Here is a 20140-nt window from a genome sequence, read left to right on the forward strand (position 1 = left end):
AGAGGATGGGAGGGACAGGAGGGAACAGGAAGCAGTGGCACTGACCTCTCGCTGTTAGGGGGAAGGAACGGGAGGGGCGCGGCGCGCAGGCGGAGGGGGCCCACCGAAGGAAGGGCGGAGGGGTCACGGCTCCACACCGCCACCCCAGTCAGGCGGGAGAGCCTGGAAATACGACATGGCAACAGCTGAAGGGGCAGCTTCAAGGAAAGGACGTCAGCGTGGTGGCTGGGATCCCTGGGGAATGGAGGTCCCTGTAACTCTCCTTACTCAAAGGGGCTCCTGCAGTAAACGCTAGTGTGTCTGGAGGGTATGAAAGCGCTCCAGTGCCCTGAACAGTTTACTGATGCGCCAGCAGTCCTCAGAGTTCATTAGACGCGAAACCCGAACCACCGACCCTGGAATAAGCAGTCTTCAAATAGAATAAGGAAGTAGAACTTTGCAATTCCCCTAGGACACACTGACTGAATGTGCTGCTGACCCAATGCCTGGGATAGCAGCCCTGTTTTATTGAACAACTGGACAGCTCCAAAGGACCGCGCACAGGTGATGACTGCGTGTGTGTTTGTATCACTCAGTAAAGGGTGTAATTATCACCTGCTCAAGGCATAGTGACCCTCCCCCACTCGACCCCCATGTCAAACCATGCGCTAATGGTCTCCGTACTCACTTTCAGTTCAGTTTGGTTTAAATAAAAATACGCTAATCTGTATTCTCATGGCTGTCATGTACCTGTGTTCACTCATAAAATGCCACCAGTTCCATTGCTGTGTATCGCAACAGTCTACCAACTGCTACTTTGCAGTTATTTAATATGTATTAATGATTTAAGATGTTAAATCCCTTTTCTGCGGAAGTTCAGGCTAAAAATGCAGCAGCAGACAAACTGCATTGTGTAGAGGTTGCAGGATAACAGCATACAGTACATAGGATATTCATGATGGAGAGAACATTCCTTAGTTACAGAAGAATGGATGGAGCCTTTGAATTCACCCATAAAGATGCAAGGCATATAAATTTCTGCCTTTCCTGCTGACTCTCAGACCTTGAGGTCATTGTTTTGGGGTTCCAGCAAGCTGCACAGTTGGTGGGAGAATTTTGAACATACCGCTGTCCCTCCCAGTGAGCCCTCCCAGTCCCACCCACATAATCTCACTCCAGCAGTGCAGTCTGGCTCCAAGCCCTCGCAGAGTAAATAATTTAGCTTCCCACTTCCAGTCATTCTTCGGTGCTGATTAATCTTTCCTGGGACCTGTGAGAGTGACCAAGCCCATGGAGGCTGCAATGATGTCAGACTTCCATAGCTAGGCCAGTGTTATATAGGCATACTGGGAGCTGCACCACAGCCGTGTGTTTTGATTTCTCCTCCATAATTTTAAAACGGCTGTCATTGAACTGAAAAAATAAGCATGGTAGCACCATGATATAGCAGCAGAGTATTGTAATTTTAAAAAAGGTTATATTAATTACAATAATAACATGTCCTGTAATATTTTGCCTGGTATATATTTATAGAAGTCATGTGTAACTAATGTAACTATGTGACTACATATATAACTAACTACTGGAGGGAGTAGCCTACTCAAAACCCAGTTTAAATTCATCTGTAGTTAATTAAAGGCAGACTGTGGGGTCTGCAGGCTCTGTCAGATCAGTTATTAAGATTAGAACTTGTGTACAGCCATGCACCCTCCCTATCTGTCCATAGCGTGCATCTAATTTTGCATTGTAGCAGAGCTCATTATTATCCAGTGTTCTCGTCTTGAATGATCACATGACTGATAATCGCAGCAGTAACACACGGCTTATGAGCATCCTGATGGACACAAGGGCACTGCATGCTGCGCATGGAAGAAGGATATTGAGACATTACTTGAGATCTCTAGATCAGCCATGGTGTTCTGGGAGGAGAAAGTGGTGGACTAGTTACAATGCGACTGTGAGAGAAGCTCCCCTGACCAGCTTTTCACGTGGTGAACTGCTCTTTCTGTGTCTCCTCTGCCAGTGTGTACCACAGGGCCTTTGAGAGGGGCCTTTATGGAGAGACATGGCCATCACTGAAGAAACATTAGCAGAGCTTACCAGGGGGATTCGTGTGCGTGGGGCATGAACAGACCACACCTTGGTGTGCCAAAAGGTGGTAGAAGTGACTGGAGGAGAGTGAGTTAGCAGGAAGTGTGTGGCGCTCTGGCTCTAACTGTAGTTTGGGCCCAGCTTTGTTGAGAGCAGACCGTGGCACTGCAGTACTGGCTGCCACTGTTCTCAGCCATGGCAGGAGAGAGGGCTGTGTGAAAGGGAACTCTGGCAGAAGTCCAGCAGGCGCAAAATAGCAAATGTCTTAAAGCAGCTCCCATACCAAGCACCTCCAATAAAGCTATGTTTACGATCCTGTCTTCACTTTGAATGTAGCAGCAAAAGATATTGAGCACATAGATCTGTGAATTGGTGGTAGGTCATATGTTGTGAGGTAATGTGATGGAAATTAAATCAGAAGCCTCCACTGTGAGCTGGCTGGGAATGATGTGGAAACTGGCACTTACTGTCTGTTATGAAGTGTTAAATCCAGTGAAAATTAGCCATTGGTATGGAAGCCCTATTGCCATGGGGATCTTATCTTTTCATATGAGTATCTGTGGTGGATGACCGCTGATGAGTTTTAGTTTCGCTTTGACTGGCAGTAATGTATTGGTATGGAAAGAGGATGTCACTGAGCTTACTCTGCAGTTTGATGAAGCTTCGGTTTTTAGTCCATCCTACTGCCTCACCATCTGTATTCAACACGCTAGGCATTACAGAGGCTGCCAAAGATGTGTACGACGTCATATTAAGAACAGTCTGTGAATCTCTGGGGTGTTAAATGACAGTTAAATCAGCACATTCCTCTGCTGCCCACTCTCATAATTGAGGCTGATTCAGAGAGTTGAATTGCAGCCCGCTGCCCCAGGTCCCCATTTTGGCTCTGGGTTTTAAATTGAACTCCTCTTCCATTCTGTTAGACCCATCCTGCCGGCTTCACAGCTGCCCTGCTCTCTCTGCTGTCACCCAGTGTGGAGATGGCGGGGACTGCACTCATCTGGGCCAGCACATGCTAGGCAGCCCGCTCCAGAATGGGGTCCACTGCAGAGCGGATCTTGGAGTTCCCTGCTGGGGAGTCGGTGAACGCCTCCCAGGCTTTTACATTTGATCTACACTGGGGGAACTCTGCCCTGTGAAAATAACTACAGTAACAACAAGAGGCATTAGACAGAGCTCACCCAGCCTGATAATGACTGTTGCTGCCCTGCCATGGCAGCGGTTGAGGCATCAGCCCCTGTAGCGCTGGCTTCTCCTGGCGCATCATCACATCTCAGCAGGGAGGATGGCCCCTCGCTGCTGTTCCCTGTTTGCTCTGAACCCCCAGAGTTTCAGCAGAACAAGGCTGGTTCCACATTAATTACTCCTGCCCCACTGTATGAGTGTGCTTATATGTCATGGCTACAAATTGAAACTACTGATTTGTTATAAGAAAGTTTCTGTGCAGGGTTTAACTTTGAAGCTTTGCTATTGAAAGCCATATTAGATAAGCATCACATTTCTTTAAATATGCAAATATAGTACAGTGGTTGAATCTGCATAAAGGGTCTCACCACCCTTAAAACTGTCTAAACCAGCTATTGCCTCAGATCTTCAAATTGCATGTTCTTGCTCCCTGGTTTGTTCTCTGTGTTTAGATGGCACAGTCCCGATCATCTAAGACTAGTTGTATTCCTGTTAAATCACAGCTTGGCTTTGACCCCAGTGGTTCAGCAGGTGAAGCAGCATAAAGCATCTGAAGGCCTGGCAGTGTGCAACCACAAGATGTGTGCATCTTGCGATTTGGGTCACAACATCAATCCCTTGAATGGGTGCATGTGCCATGAAATTGAGTTGAAGCCCTTTTTGTTCAGGCTGTTATCGTAATGTCTTTTAATAACCCCTTTGGCAGTGCGGAGGGCTTGAGATGTTTGTTTGGCGGCCCGGGCCGAACGAGGGAGACCATTGTATTTCGGCTGATTGTGAGTGTGTGAATAAATGTGTGTCAGTGCAGATAAGTGCCCTGGGACCCTAGAAGGTGGGTGAAATTCGGCATGCTTTGGGCATGGCCATAATACACCCAGAGATGAATCTGTGGCCTTTCCCTGAGGCAACTGCTTTACACAAACCACCCACTGTCTGACAAGGCTTTACATCATAGAATGTGCATTTTAAGTGCTTCAACCCCGTGTATAAGTCATAAAGCGTTTTAAGTACCGAAGTCATTCCTGAAAATGCAAACTGACGTTCCTCACATGTATACTCTGAAGGCCTCATCTCACTGCTCTCACTGTGTCTGTACTCAGCACATCATAAGTTTGCACTTTTATGTTTGTTCGTGTCACACCTCTCTCCCCTCTGGCCCAATAGAGTTTTGCATTCAGGGGACTAGACTAGTTTTGCATTCAGGGTTTAGAATGGGAAAAGGCTGTAGGGCAATCCAGGGGTTGATGCCAGCATGCAGGAGTGCAGAGAGGGTGAATGACAAGTCTTGGAAAAACTACACCCAAGCACTTGTGGTGATTGAGGTGCAAGAAGGAAGTCACTCTTGATTCTGCCGGAGGAGAAGTAACAGCAGTTTTTGAGCTGTGTTCCCATAACACCAGCCGTATTTCTCTGGACCCCGGGGGAACACCGTTTCCGGTGCCCTTTCGCAACAAGAAGAATTTCTCGCTTGGTGGTTTGGACAGCGCAGAATGATTTCTTGCAGAAAATCCTCTCGGATTGCTCGATAAATGTGTGATTGCCTCAAAAGTTGTGTGACTGACATACAAAATTTGGTCTGTCTTAATTAAGGTCTTGGATTAAGCAGCGCAGCGTGTTGCCGTCTGTTGCCATTGCTCTTCTGTTACAGGGAACTGCTATTGGGGGATGAAAGCCACGGCAGATCCACATCTGCATTGCGTCTGGGAAAGTGCTATACAAATGCATTCATTCTTGCATTGTCAACTCAGATATGCTAGGCAATGGTTATAAAATGGCAGTAGATTTTTAAAAGGATGCCTGCCCGCCAGTCCTGTTTTGCTTTCCTCATTCAAATGAAAGACGAGTAAAGGGACCTGGTGCCATTTTCACTGAAACATGGAGCCGAAAAAAAACAAGGAGAGCATGTGGAAAAGAATCAATTTGAATATACGTTTAACCTGTTGGATGTCATCATAATTTGACACAGAGGTGTATGAAAACAAGTAGTGTGAAGAGCACCGCTTTAATGGGGGGCTACCTGTCCACTTTGATGTTGCACGGGAGCTCTTTTCTGTTTGAATAGATTTGGCATGCCTTTTCAGTTGTTTTTCCCTTTGGCCCTCAGTACGGTATGCCATGGCTTACGTGCGCCACGCCCTTAAATGCAGTAGACATACGCTGCTTTGCACGTGGCACCATGACTCCAGGCGCTCAGTGTGCTGCTTTGCTTTTCCCCTCTCCCAGATAATCAACACGCCATTAGAGGGAAGCATCACTGCCTCTGGCAGTTGGTGGCCTGTTAGTTTGTACTTTCCACTGCAGAACACATATTGATTTAGCGCGCTCTGGATCTTTTTGTGATGGCACAGTGTGTGCCTTCAGTGATTCCCACAAAGGTGCAGGCTGACTTTGGGTTTAAATGTCTGTTTTTCTCTCAGTTTTCATACTTACATGTATTATTCAGTGTGATTGTGAGCATGGTCACCTAGAACCGATGCTGTCTCAGATGTTGGGTCTGTTGAACCTTCTCCCCCTCGTCTCTTTTCTTTTACGTTGTTGTCCTTCAGTGGGCCTACCTTTTATGTCTGCATTCTGCTCTTGTGCTGTCACTTCTTTCCAAAATACCTCAAATATGATTCCCTTGCAGCATCTCTCTCCAGCATGATCCCACCTAATCCTTTTAACTTTGCCCTGTGTCAGATTTGTTAGCTTTGGTGAATGATAGCGGGTTCCCAGAAGGAAATGCAAGCTTCTGAATTTGCTTCTTGTTTGATCATTTCATGTAATTCTGGATGAAGTAGAACGTCCATTGGCTGTATATACTGTAGAGTTTACACGTATTTGCTCGGGACAAGAATGTCGAATGTTTCCTTTTCAAAATGTCTGCGGCCAATACGATTTGGAATGACTCTTTTGTTCTGGAATGGTCTCTGACCACTCCAGGACCTTTTATAGTAACGCAGACCGAACCTTGTGAATGTTTTATTTTAATCCACAAGGCGATAGGTGAAGTTGGAGTAAATGGGCATATCATCCTTCCTGCTCAGCCTAGAGGAATGTTTGTCAAATGCATCTCAACTCTTCACTGTTCAAGTTATTATTAATTCATTTATCATCTCAACTCAGGGACGTTTTCCATTTTTTTGTTAAATTTATTTGATGCTATGTCCTTGGTGTTATTCATCTTGAATCTACTTCACTTCCCTAGGGCAAGGTGCAATCTTAGTTTAAGATGGAGGGCCACATTAATCGGTTTCCTTAATTGAGAGCTGGTTTGCTTGTTTAATGGTTTGGAGTTTTTTTTTTCAACAAACATTTTTTTTATCAAATTGCATGATTTACTGGATTTGTTCTCTGGACTTTCTTACCTTGGTTATCAGCTTGTTATCATCTCCTGTTGGAGTTCCCCAGTTCTACAAAACACCTTTACCCTATTTTTGTTATTTGATGGACCTGTATCAAATGGCAGGTGTTGCATTCCCCATGTTTTAGTATTGTGTGTAAGCCTGTGCCTTTTTATTAATCTAGCCATTTTAAAATGCTGCCTCAGCCCACACACAGTTCAGAGATGAAAGCTTTGACTGATTGGGAATGTAGTAATTTCATACTAAAAATTCCACGCCAGTCCCTACCGCCAGACCTAGAAATAGACATGCACTGCTTTTCAGATGGCACTGCTACTCCGGGCACTAAGTGCAATCTGTGTGATGTGGATAATTGATTTATCTGCGGTTATTTTTACCATTTGGTCACCTCCAGTGAGTCACTAGATTCTGTTCGCTTGAGTAACACCATCATCTAATTGACATTTCCTTCGCTGCCTACTGGAACGGATGCACAGAACCCCACGTTTATGCCAACACATTCTTTTCTTATTTGTGAACTGGGAGGTGGCTTGTGTACGCACGTGTGGGGCGGGGTGATGTGTTTGGGGGCAGTGTGGGCGGGACAGTACAAAGCCTCAGCAGAGGAAGACTCACTCAGGATGTCGTGGGGGCGGTGCAGGGCGTGCCGCTCGATTTGTATCCACCAACACAATATCACTTCCTCTACACCTCTGTGTCCCACTGTAGCTTATTGCTTTCTCGCACTTTCAACGCTGAAAAGGGGGAACTGTGTGGAAGGGTTTCGCTATTATTTTTGTTAATTTGGGAAAAATTACAACAGTAGTGCAGATAATTTGCACGAGGTAAAACAATTTCCTGTTGTTTTATTGCACAACCCTTAATCCATGTCCCTTGCCTGCATTCCGTCTTCTCCAAGGTCAGAGGTCATCTAAAGAGGCAGAACAGTCCATTTGTCCTCTGATCTGTTTGCGTCTTTCCAGATTGCTACAGAGGCCGAGATGGGAGAGCATTTTCCCACTATTTCTGTGCTGCCTGTGAGCTCGATATTCAAGCAGTCTGTGACTGTGTCGAAATGCACAACATCTAAATTTGCTTGTAGGTTTTTGTAATTTGTTCTAATGGAAAATAATTTTTTGTTGACATTGATGTGGACCTGCATACAGGTCAGCTCGGCAGGTTAGCAGCTGTTTCCCTGAGAATACGTCTGCAGGTATGTGTGCTTTTGCATAAGCTCAGATTGAGACGTAGCAGTTGTGTAACTGAATCTTTCCCCTTTGACACTCTGGTGCACAGCAAGTATTTATAGCCACTCTTTGCTTGCATTCTGCGTATGGTATATCAGGAGGTGTGATGACAACAGCCGCCTTACTTCCTGCTGCTTTGTCCGGCTTTGGTGGTGCCTGTGCGATTAGAGCCTCTGTTTAGAGAGCAGTTTTGAGCTGCTTCGTCTTTTTCCTGTCCTTTTTCAGTGTCTGTGCCACCACGTTCAGTTTGTCACCGTCCCTAGGAAGGCCCCAGCCTAACCCATCAGGAGAAATGGAGGATAAGCTTAGCCTTTGCCATTTTAGCTGCAAGCATCGGCACGTTCTCACGGTGCTGTAAGTGCTTTGGAGTTTTGACACCTCATCTCATTTCAGACCACAGCCTTTAGTTACTCAGCAGATGACATTAGCAGCAGTGAAACTTCTGTTGTCATGGTTTTGCCCTTGTGCATGGCAACAGTGGTGAAGAGGGGGCCCCGAGGAGAGTGCCCCAGGAGTGTGCAGAGTGAGCTGCAGTCGCCTGTTCCCTTGGCATGAAGCTCACCTACCTCAGGTTTTCACGTACACTCTTTTAAACCTTGTGCCTGCACAAGTGCCCATTTCAGACGCTCTTGCCAGTTTTATGGAAAATGAGTGCCACTGAACAACAGCGTCTGCAGTATAACTTTAATAAAATCTCACTCATTCAAAAATGGTTGTGAGGAATGAGCTTTTTTCTGGTTTAAAATGTGCTAGTCTTTCCCTTGTGCTTTATGTGAGATCAGGTCTTTTATACAGTTCTATGCACAGCCTGCCATTTCAATCCACTGAGGGAAACTTAGTCAGACAGTGTTTCCATTTAAAAACCCACTTGAGTGTTATATCTTATAAATCAAATAAAGTGGCTGCCCAGAAGTCAAAACTCTGGTGCTTAATTTGCAGCATATTTTTTGAAAGACTTGAATTGGTCTCTGTAATTTCTGTTGAATTGAATTGAAAAGTGTATTTTGGTGTAAAAAAAGAATATTATAATGTTAAAAATAACAGTGAAACCTGTTGCATACTTTACCTGCTTCTAGTTACTTCTGTCTCTTTTCAAACCAATCTACAGATTCAGTTTCTTCCTGAGTTGCTAAACTTGCTATTATCAACCCCAGTGGCCCTTTATGTAGTCTGCATTCTGGTGTAAGCAGAAGGCCAAGTTTACTCAGCCTTATTGTTAATAATGCATTCTGAAGGATATTAACTTTGTAGTGTAATATTTGAAGGACACCTCAGATGGCTGTCTACCTCGTCTTGAGTTCAGCAATCACAGTATTAAGCAGCAGGGTCAATACAGCCTGTCCTATTGACCCAAAGCTCCCTAAATAATGAAATGCAGCGCATTTGCAGAGCAGGGGATGCGGGCCTTGCGCATTTTGGGTTAGCCCATTTTCCAAAGCGGATCCACTCGAGGCTCAGCTGACCAGCAGCTGAGTAGCTTTGCACAGTAACTTCCATAAGAGCACACAGCACTGGAGGCCGCTGCTAGGCTGCTGTGCCCACTGTCAGACTTTACACAGCTTCTCCCCGTTCGCCCGCACCCTCCGACCTGAAGCAGCGGTGCTGACATCACTGCGTCTCCATGACAGCGGGCGACAACAGCCCGCTGAGAGTGGAGTTAATCAGGAGGGAGAGAGAGGTGGAGAGGAAGGCAGGGAGACTGATAATGGGGTCTTATGCAGTGTATTACTAAATGAAATAAATGTGGGCTAAAGATTGCGAGGCACTCTGCAGTACTTTCACACACTGACTATATTCTACATTCAGCGTCATCTTTCCTTCAGAAAGACTGCTTAAATGGCCATTGCATGGAACTGGCTGCTGTAAGCTCTTGGCAGTGCTGTGTAATCACTCTTGCTGCACCACTGAGGCAAACCATCACTACTGTTGCATTAGCCTGGTCAGGCTTAAGGAGAAGTAGGTCCCAGTTCTGCTGAAGGACTGACCTCAGTTGACTCCTGTCACATCTTACATCACATTGCATTTTAGAATCCACGCGTCGGCCTTGGAGTCATATGAGTTTCACATCTAGTCTGTCAACAATTCAGTTATAGGTATCATCTTAGCTCAAAGACTTCAGATCTGTGTGTGTTACTGGTAATACCATTGCAGAGGTGCGTTCAAGTTCAGCGAACAAGGCGAACGTTTGCAGACTATTTCAAACTTTTTTCTGTTAGCTTTGTGTTCGCCGCGAACGTTTGCAAACATAAGCGAATGGTCTGAAAAGTTAGTTTGCGGCAAACAAAAATGGACGCTGGACTGAGGGAAATGTTCCCAGATGGGTATTTCAATTGAAGATGCCGTTAAGTGTGATCAGTTTTTTCAATAATGTTATTGCTAACGCTAGCCAATGTTATTATTGTTCGCTAGCTAGCTATTGTTTTTTATCATCGATGATCACAGAAGCGGCTGTGAGTACAAACACTCTCGTCGCAATGTCTGTTTATGTTTAATGCAAACAATTTGGAATGTTCGTAAAAAGCCGTTCAAATTGAACTGTTCAAAGAAAACATGCTTTGTGCTGTACTGTTTGGGTGTGTCCGTTTATGTCTGGTGCTGTGTTTCTGTGTTAATATATGTATGTGCTGTGTGTGTGTGTGCGCGCGTGTGTAAGTGTGTGTAAGGGTGTCCTGGCTCTCTTGAGGCTGAGTCATCATGACTTCCGTGTCCAGGCTGGCCACATCTCATTATCATATTTCCTCTGCTGTATAGCACAGGCTGGCTTATGAGCTGTGAACGGCAGGCATGCCGCACATGGGCTCACAGTGAATGTGAACCAGAGGGAATAAGCACACGCTCATTTAGAGCACGCTCATTTAAGGTCGTAACAAACGAGAGACAGCGCATTTAATCAGGCCCGTTTTTCCAGGTACAGCCCTCGAGGGGCCTCCCTGTTGGATTTGGCAGAGAAGACGGTGCCACCCATCATCTTCAGACCTGTTCAGCATCAGAGTGCTCACTCAGGCACCACATAAACAGGCTGTTCCTGGGGGGTGAACAGCGCATGACAGACAACTTGAGCCCCTGGCTTTACTCAGGCCTCCACGTCCTCCTGACACTCTGGACAGGAAGCAGCAACTCCACAGACCTGGAGATGGAAAAGCGTATGGGAATAATGTCTGTTTTTGTGTGATTGAAATGGAGAACTATGGGCATCCACATTTGTGAAGCTCTGAAAACGTGCCAGGTTGTGTCTCCTGCAGGCTGTGAGGTTGTTGTTTTGCCCTAGAAGCCCTTGTTTGAAGGGTGAGTCTGGGGCTCTGTTGCAGACCTGTGAGTCCTTGCTGAGGAGAAACAGTCTTGTGGTTTCAGAATACAGCTCTGCGAGCATCAAACCGTGACACGGCGTAAGGCTAGTGCGGAGGAGGCTGTGTTCTGCGAATGCCGAGTGTGTTTCACACCACAGACCTCAGGGCCGTGGGCTCTTCTCAGAACCGTGCTCAGCATTTTCACACTTTTTTTCACACTAAAAAATAAATAAAATACTACCCCCCCCACCCCCCCAGCCCCCACCCACTTACTGCTAATTGAGCAATAATTTCCCTATAGAAACTATGCTCCTAATTGGATAATGAGCCTCTGACATTAAGTCTGGGCCTGTCTTGCTGGAAGTCTGCCCCAGCCCAGTGAAGCAACGCGTGGGTTTTCTCAGCAAACTGTGTAGTTTACTGTGGCGCCGCCGATGCGACTTCTCTCTCTTGGGTGCCGTAAGGAAGAAATCTGGCAAACCACAGTCCTGCCAAATCAGCTCTGACTGGACCCCTTTGGCCCTGACATTTCACCCAAAGATGTGAAGTCTAACAGTCCCCCTCCAAACCCCTGGCTGTTTTCTCCAAATCCCAGCTGTGGATGGAGCTTTATCAGTCAGTACACCGTAGGGATAATTTCAGCATGCGTTTGTGTGCTTGTCTATGTGGTTGTTGGGTGTTTCACCTCCTAGAAGCTAGAATTAGTGGTTCACGTCTGTGCCTCCTTTTAAAATGAACAAAACAAACAAAATGGCACTCCTGGCGTTCTCACAGAGCGGTCTACCGCACCATGGCTCATTAATAAAACAAAGTGTCTCAATAATTTGCGTAAGACGTGACACTGAAATATTGCGATTGCGGCAAATTTGGAGTATGAGATCATCATTGTTGAATCTAGAAGTCTTGCCCTGGAGATTTGAGACTGGTTTAAAAACTAAGCAAAACAGTGAAACGGCGTACTGCTCAGCCAAACCTGCTTGAGCACACCCACTTTGTTGGGGTTTTTTTTATACGCCTCAGTGGATATTTTTAGACTGCATTCATTGCCACACATGCACATTTGTCTTTGCGCTGTTCCTCCTATCAGTTATGTGAGTGGAGAGGCCTTTGACACAAAGGTCATTGATTCCAATGGAAACAGGAAGGACAGTCAGGCTTGTTTCCCTGCTTCCTTTGCTCTGTCCAACCACCGCAAATTAAACCATTGTAATCTTACCCATTTTGAAAATAAATAGGCCTAGGTCTTCATATTTTGGAAGTATTCTGAAAGTATGTCTCCAAATCTAGTAGCTTTCTCTGTATGGCAGATACTGGTGTACTGGCTTAAGCTTTCCATGTGTGGACTGCTGTGTTGAGTATTTTTGGCCTTTTCAAGTCGTTTCATTTTCTGCTCCTTATAGAAATCCCATGCGCTTACTTCTTTCTCTGCTTTTTTTTCATCTTTGTCAGTGTTCTGTAGCTTGTCAGATTGGCCTGTTCTCAGAAACAGGGTAATATCTATCGTAGAAACTCTTTATTGCTGGTATATATGTAGTTTAATAGTGTCACTTTAAGTGAGCGACAGCACCATTATGTTTTCCACTAAATTAAACGGATGTCTACTGACAATACATACTCAGCACCCGTCTCGCTCTTCCACACGAAGGTACAGTTCTTTTTCTGTTTCTTTTGAACCTGTTTTAGGCAGTCGTGTGAGCTCAATTCGTTCCACTGATGCATGTGTGCTAAGCCCCACTGTGACTAATTTAGCCTGTAGTCAGAAATGACTTCACTCTTAGCAGAGGGGTTGGTCCTACTGCAAGTCTAGCCTGGAGGCAGTCTCTGTGATCCTGTGAGCTGCAAAGGAGGGCATGTTTGACTTGAGGCAGACAGTTTCTGAATGTCTGAACCAGCACCTCCGCTGTGCTGTTCCCGTATCCCCAAGTGATGTGATGACAAGCTTGTGCAATAAAAGGAAAGCCTCGGCTCTGGAGCTTATTTATGCAGTTTGGGCAGAGCTGGTGAATACTTAAAAAGATACACGCGGTTGATCTGTCTCTGAAAGGGACTCAAGTTTGAGAGCAGAGCGCTACAGTAGCGTAGAGGCATCTGGTAGAGTAAATGGCTGTGGTTGCTATGGGACACTGGGCTTTGAGGCAGCTCGTTAGTGGGGTGGAGGGGGGGTTGAGGGGAGTGGTGGTGGAGGGCGGGGTTCAGCAGCCCTCCCACAGGAGACAGCCTGGAGCGAACACAAGGCCTTCGCTTGGCATTGCATCATTGCTCACACACCCTCTCCCAGGGAGCTGCCCCACTGCAAGCCAGCACACGCCCACACATTTACAGGAACTGCACCTCTTTGTGTCCCGGCCCTTGTGTTGTAAATACGTCTCTGTCTGCTATACGGCCACATTGGGAAAGGCAGTCTCTCAGTTGCCATGAGAACAGTTGTACGTGGTATTAAGGTATGATTCAGATGTTACACAGGAAGTTGTGCCGACAGAGGAACAACAATAGTCAAATCTGCAATGTTACTGGCTGCAGATAGCCTAATAGATAAGAATAAATGTGTGATGATGCTTTAAGAGTAGCTGTGGGCAGGAAGACATGATTAAGACATTGCTGAGAATTTCTTTTACATAGAAAATAACCCCGTTTCTCACCTCCTGCTCTGTGGTTTCCACAAGGGGCTTTCTGAGTCGCATTACAAATGACAGAGTGGCAAAGCTGGAGTGGAAATGACATCTGGTCTGGGGAACATGCAGCTAGAGAAATGTGATGATTCGTAACCTCCCCCAAACATTCAGAAAGCCCACTTCATTGATCTTCTGAAAGTGTCTCAGGTATTTTCTGTAGACTGGGTAGTGAAAGAACACTGCTCTTTGTGGAGTGAGGCCTGGCTTGGACACTGCTGCCTCTGGACCTTGTTTGGCCTGGGCTGGAGATGCGGTTTAGAGCATGCAGGAGCACTCTGTTTGGCCAGAGACACAGATTCATGCACCTCAAACACACATACTTGCAGAGTCTGAAACAGATGCACATGTAGAGATACACTCTGGCTCAGACACACATGAACATAAGCATGTTCAGGCTCAAATACATTGACACACACATTATGGAGAGATCCACCATGCACGACTTACACAGTCTTGAACAGGCACACATCTTGCTATTTATACACATAAAGATGCACAGTATCATACTATGTTTACGAAATGGGTGTGTATGTTACCTGCAGTTATCCAGATAGACGTGTGTGAATGCTCGCTCTGGCTCTTGTGAGCAGTGGCCCTCACTAATTAGAACGCACACGTTTCTGTATGAACCGAGTCATCGGTAAACGAATGTGACTGCTGCTTGCAGACTACAGGGGCTGTAATACTGGGACTGTTCTCGGTAAACACGATTCGACTCTGCTCACTCATTGATTTTCTGACAGTTAACAAGCTTTACTCAGGGGATGGGGTCAGTGGATGCCAGGCATGTGCCAGCTAAGCTTGATTTTAATGCCTCTCCCAGCTACAGCTCAAAGAGAGAGAGAGGCACACAGAGGGAGAGAGTCAGAAAGAGAATGTGTTTTGTTTCTCTTTTTTGTAGAGAATACCTTATCCAGTGGCTTACATGGATGAGAGCTTGCCCTACAGATGGATAAAATTCCACTGTAAAATTGTCATTCCTGACTCAGGTGTTGTTTTCTGTTTATCCTCACATTGTTCTGTCTTGTTCCTGTCCGGTGATTGTGGGGTGAGATTCTCCAGGGGGCGGACTGGCAGAGCTGCTCTCGTGCATCTCTAAATCTCTACAGCCCATTCTGAGATGGCAGCAAAGAGGAGATAAATTAATCTGCTGTGAAACTACTTGCGGTGTAACGATACATCAATCTGGAACAGTGTATCAGTTCAAAGGGGAAAGATCCGATCCGCTCGATACAATACGCAAAAATCGATCCGTGTCGCTATGAATCATAGCAAAACAACTATTTAATTGTCCATAATCTTACGCCAGTTTGCCCTTTAGCAACACTGCCAACATCTTTTTTTATGTTTCCAACTCGACCGCATCACTCTGCTAGTGCCATTTTTCTTCAGTCAAGGTTTTACTCTCTCAAGCTCATTTTGGTTGTATATGTACGTTGTAACATTGATTGTCTAGCCTGGTTCTTATGTATTAATTGTTTCTTATTATATCAGATTGTTTTGAATTGTAGCAAAATTTGTGATATCGAACTGTTGCCACGAATCAAAATCGTGTTCTATCAGAGTGAAGCTAGAGGTTTACACTCCTAGAAACTACACTGGGATTTCCAGCTGTGTGCTGTTATAAGGATGATTTTTTAAATTTATTGTTAAATAATTTAATTTCATCTGCTCTTAGTATGATGTATTTCTTACGCCTCTCTCTCTCTCTCTCTCTCACACTCACAGACTCCCAGCGCTCCCACCTTTCCTCCTTCACCATGAAGCTAATGGACAAGTTCCACTCCCCCAAAATCAAGCGGACGCCCTCCAAGAAAGGGAAGCAGCTGCAGCCAGAGCCGGCGGTCAAAACCACAGAGAAACCTGTCAATAAGGTGTGTGCATCGTGGGAAACTGAGTTTCCTATCGCCCAGGCTGTCCCGCTGCCCTGTTTGCTTATTTTTGTTTTTGTTCATTTTTTTCCTTCCCTGCTTTGTTTTTTTTTTGACCATTGTCTGAAAGTGTGTTTCCCATGATCCCTCTACTCACTGTGCTGGCTGCAGTACAGGTGCACTGACAGAGCTCCCACCAAGGAATAATCAGGCCATGAATGGGAGAACTCTACTGGGAGTACCCTAGTTTCCTGAGTTTAACTCAGACCATGGCTTTTGAGGAATTATGCCTTAGAAGTGCGTTAGAACTTAATTGAAGAAAGCTGAATGAAATGGGAATTGTTATAGACACTTGACTGAGTCATAGACACTAGTGTAGTAGATGCTTATCTTTGGAGGAGTTCTACAGTGTTCAATGTGAGGTTCCAGAATGTTCTAACCCCTAACTGGTGCTTGAGTGCAGAAGGTGAGCCGGCTGGAGGAACATGAGAAGGAAGTTGTCAGCGCCTTACGTTACTTCAAAACCATCGTGGACAAAATGGTGGTGGACAAAAAGGTTCTGGAGATGCTGCCAGGCTCCGCCAGCAAGGTGCTGGAGGCCATCCTGCCACTGGTACAGGTGGAGCCACGGATACAGCACAGGTAGGTGCAGTATGGCCCGGTGGAGAAGGGGGGGAGGCAAAGGTTGTATCCGATTGTGTGACTCGGCTGTCAGCTTCTGCGATATTGTTTCATATTCATACTTAATCAATCAATTAATTAAGTGTAAGTTTACCATTACAATATGTATCAGACATATTGTATATCCATTCTGAACCATGTAAATGTATCAATTACGTGGTTCTGAATGGATATACACACAAATCAAGGAGTTACCCAAGCACCAGCTAAATGGAGGACTACAGACCTCCATTTAATTCAAAACTTAATTCAACCAAACAATCCCCTAGCTGGATACTATTCTCACCTGCCTGGCTACTCAAAAATTTGAGGACCCCCCAACAAACCTTAAGTTTTCTTTGTGTGTGGTAACCCACAACAATGCCATGCATACAATGAAGTCCTTTGTATAAAGTTAAGCAGGGCTTTGGTCTGTTGGAAGATTAACTTGATTTGTTGGGTTTTATGCATGCAGAGGCGATGGGGGCATTCACAGGGCAGAAAACTGAACGTGCTTAACCTGTCAGTATTCATCTCCTGCCGTCACACAACGTGGCTCTCACACCTGTAGCACAGGAGTCGACTGAAAACGACAGGCGCTACATGTTCCCTTCTGACATTTAGCCAGAGCAGCCCTCCCTGATGTAAATGGTTGGTGGGGTCCTGTTTTGGGAATGAGCAGGATGCTGCTCTTCAGTGGGGGTTTGCCCCGGTGCGGAACAAAGCTGGAAGCCCGCGCGGATATTCCAGGGCCCTGAATCAGCTGCTGCGTGCCCGTACAGGCCGGGACCCCGCCTGCGTCTCGCGGTGGTTTCCCGAATCCCTGCGCACGGGCCGTCCGCTGCCGGAAAGCTGCGGGCTCCGTGCATAGAGGCACACATTCTTTCTGCCCTCTTATGCGGGCTGAATGCTTCTTTCCTTTCTCCTAAAAAAGGAGTGATGATTGTTTGATGGGTGAGAGGCAATGGAAGATGGCTGTTTTCTCTTTGTAGCCACCACTACCCAGTTTAAACACAGTGTTCCCCCAAATTTGCCTAAATGGCAAGCTGGTTCTTCTATTAAAATGCCTGAACAGCAAGTCTTCTATTTTACTGTTTTGAGAATATGTAAATAGAATAACCTGTTTCCTCTAACTGGTTGGGATATCGACCAAGTCAGTTTTTGTCGTGTTATCATTCTGGAGTAAGTTCAGTAAAAACAACAGCTAATTACCCTGCATTTAGCGGATTTTGTTCATAAATCATTGTAAATATTTTATGTGAATCCTGTACTAATTATAACCTAACCTAGTGCTTAACCTAGTGATGTTTTACATAATTACTAGGTGGCTACATTTGTGTCCCCACTAAAAGAAACATCTTTGTATAACCATACTTATGCATTCAACTTGTAATTTATATACCATTTCACTGGAACATGTGTATGTGTGTTTTTGTTTTAAAAGGGCTGAAATCAATCTTCTGTGAATATCTCTAACATACTCACGGGAAAAAAAATGCCTAAAAACACACACAAACACACACACACACACACACACACACACACACACACAGACACTTTATTGGTACTACCTGTTGTTCTACAGTGCTTCTCTGAAGCTCGGTGCACGTCTGGCTTTTAAATCTGCTCCCTTGTGGACTGAAGGCTCATGACAGTGATCTCTGTCCCACTGAGGCTGACTCTGAGAACCCTCTTCCTCTGTCTTCCAGCTCTGCAGTGTCCTCCTGCCACAACCGTGTGTATCAGAGCCTGGCCAACCTCATCCGCTGGTCTGACCAGGTGATGCTGGAGGGCGTCAACCTGGAGGACAAGGAGACCATCTCAATGGTCACAACGGTCATAAAAGCAGTGCTGGACGGCGTAAAGGTAGTGACAAACACTTCCTCACCTTTCGTCTGTTTGTCACATTGGTCTCTGTTACTTTGTTCAAAAAGCAACACATTAGCCACTGCCCTGGGCTTAGAATACCTACTGGGCTGGAATCAAATCAGTTTATTTTTATATTGCGCTTTCTACAGAGAACTGTCACAAACATGCTTTACAGAGAGCAGGAGGAGAGTTAGGCAGAAGCCAGTCCTGAACTCCCAAAAGCAGACAAGTGAGGTAAAAACTCCCCATTGGGGAGAAAAACACCCAAACAGTGGTGAGGAACTCCCCACGGGGACAAAATCTCTGGAGGAACCCGGCTAGAGGGGAGCCCATCCTCCACTGGAATAATCATGCTTACCCTCTGTTTTTTTTTAAACAAATGAAGTTAGTGCTTTACTTAAAATAACATTTGGAAAAAATAATTTTCGTACCACTTTGCCTCTATATTGTTGATGTACTGTTATTTATTTATATCTTGTGTTGGCTGGTCTTTGTGGAGCAGACTTAGGAATGGCACACATTCGCTGCTTCGAATCCTTTCGCTCTGCTCTTGAAACGGGTGTAAAGCGCTGTTTGAGATGTGCTCGTCTTGCGCTTGCAGGAGCTGGTGAAGCTCACCATAGAGAAACAGGACCATCCCTCGCCCACGTCCCCTGCGAAGCCTGTGCCTCCAGTGGCCAAGCCGGAGAGGTGAGCCGCTGGGACCGGGGCAGTTTTAAAATGGAAAGGTCTCAGTCAGCGGACTGGAGAGGAGCGAGTTGTAGCTCAGACAGGCCGTTTGAGCCAGGCGCGCTTCTGTCTTTCCCCTCCTCAGCACTGCAGACCTGCCGCTCAGCGAGAGGGAGAAGGAGATCCTCAGCAAGACCACGCCCAAGGCCCAGTCCGCGGAGGCCCACCCGGACGCGGCGGACGAGGACGTGGCCCCGCCCAAGCCCCCGCTGCCCGGGGTGAAGATACCAGAGTTCAGGTGAGGGCGGAGGATGAAGCGCCATGTTCTCCCTCCCTTTCAGCCGTCCCCCGCTACCACACACGAGTGATGTCACAGCTGTGGGCTTCCTGCGGGAGAAGCACTCCTTCCTGTGGCCTTGGGAACAGTGAAAAGACTGCTTTCATGTAAAGGCTAAACATGGAAAAAATTCAACTGTTAAAACCATTAATCGCCATTTATTCCTGCTTATAGAAGATTGTATGGATATTTATCTTCCAGTACCTGAGATGTACTTGTAAATGTTGCTGTTACTGGCTATAAATGACCAGATTGCAGTGGGCTGCCTATGATTTCTTTTCCTTCAGTAGCGTAGTGGCGCCTCCTGATTTAATGCAGCCATGCTCTGTCACACTTCAGTTCTTGACAAAATGCAGAAGTGCAATTCACTGGTCAGGTGTGCTTTGGCTTCCGAAGCTCTCTTCTCAGAAAGTTCCGTGAGAAGTTGCTGACAGAGTACGACAATATGTGGTTCCGTCTTTTTTTTTTCTCCCCCCCAAGAGGATCGGGAAAGGAAACTAAACAAAACGGCAGACTTAAGGATGTGTATTGAGACACTGCTGACCATCATGGGAGAGAGAACTCAGTAACTTAGTTTATTGTGCCTGCCATTACCATCAAGGTGACGCTTCGTACTTCATATTCATCTCTGTCATCTGACGCATATTCCAAGTATTCAGCCACAAGAGACCAGTATATAATGCTTTGACACCCGTACAAAATGTCCACTTCTTCTTGTTCCTAGTGAGTTCATTGAGTGTGCAGTTCTGTCTTTCTTCAGGGCTTTGTTGCGAAATAAATAATATGACCTAAGCCACTCGAGTGAGTTTAGCGTTGCTCAAGGTGTCTGACATCACCGTTTTGCGAGAGCTCTTCAACAGAGCACCAAAAATGTCCAGCGATATTAATAGCGCGGTTCTTCAGCGAGTGAGCCTTTGAAGGCGCAGTTTTGAGCACGGCGTCACGAAATG

At 45.9% G+C, this 20140-nt stretch overlaps 1 protein-coding gene across 6 annotated transcripts in view; it reads left to right on the plus strand.

The window, feature by feature from the left end:
* The window catches only part of rapgef1b (Rap guanine nucleotide exchange factor (GEF) 1b), a 55608-nt gene that overhangs the window by 12174 nt on the left and 23294 nt on the right, over positions 1–20140 (plus strand). For 3 of the 6 annotated variants that reach the window (XM_035389654.1, XM_035389658.1, XM_035389659.1), the window contains exons 1-6: positions 10854–10968; positions 15513–15658; positions 16119–16297; positions 18025–18181; positions 18786–18874; positions 18999–19151. In XM_035389654.1, the coding sequence (XP_035245545.1) occupies positions 10869–10968; positions 15513–15658; positions 16119–16297; positions 18025–18181; positions 18786–18874; positions 18999–19151 (824 nt within the window). In that variant the 5' untranslated portion in view covers positions 10854–10868. Of the gene's footprint in view, positions 1–10853; positions 10969–15512; positions 15659–16118; positions 16298–18024; positions 18182–18785; positions 18875–18998; positions 19152–20140 lie in introns of those variants that run through there. The other 3 variants (XM_035389656.1, XM_035389657.1, XM_035389655.1) reach the window with 1 other exon arrangement.

This window comes from Anguilla anguilla, chromosome 14, assembly GCF_013347855.1.
Source record: "Anguilla anguilla isolate fAngAng1 chromosome 14, fAngAng1.pri, whole genome shotgun sequence".
Lineage (NCBI taxonomy): Eukaryota > Metazoa > Chordata > Actinopteri > Anguilliformes > Anguillidae > Anguilla > Anguilla anguilla.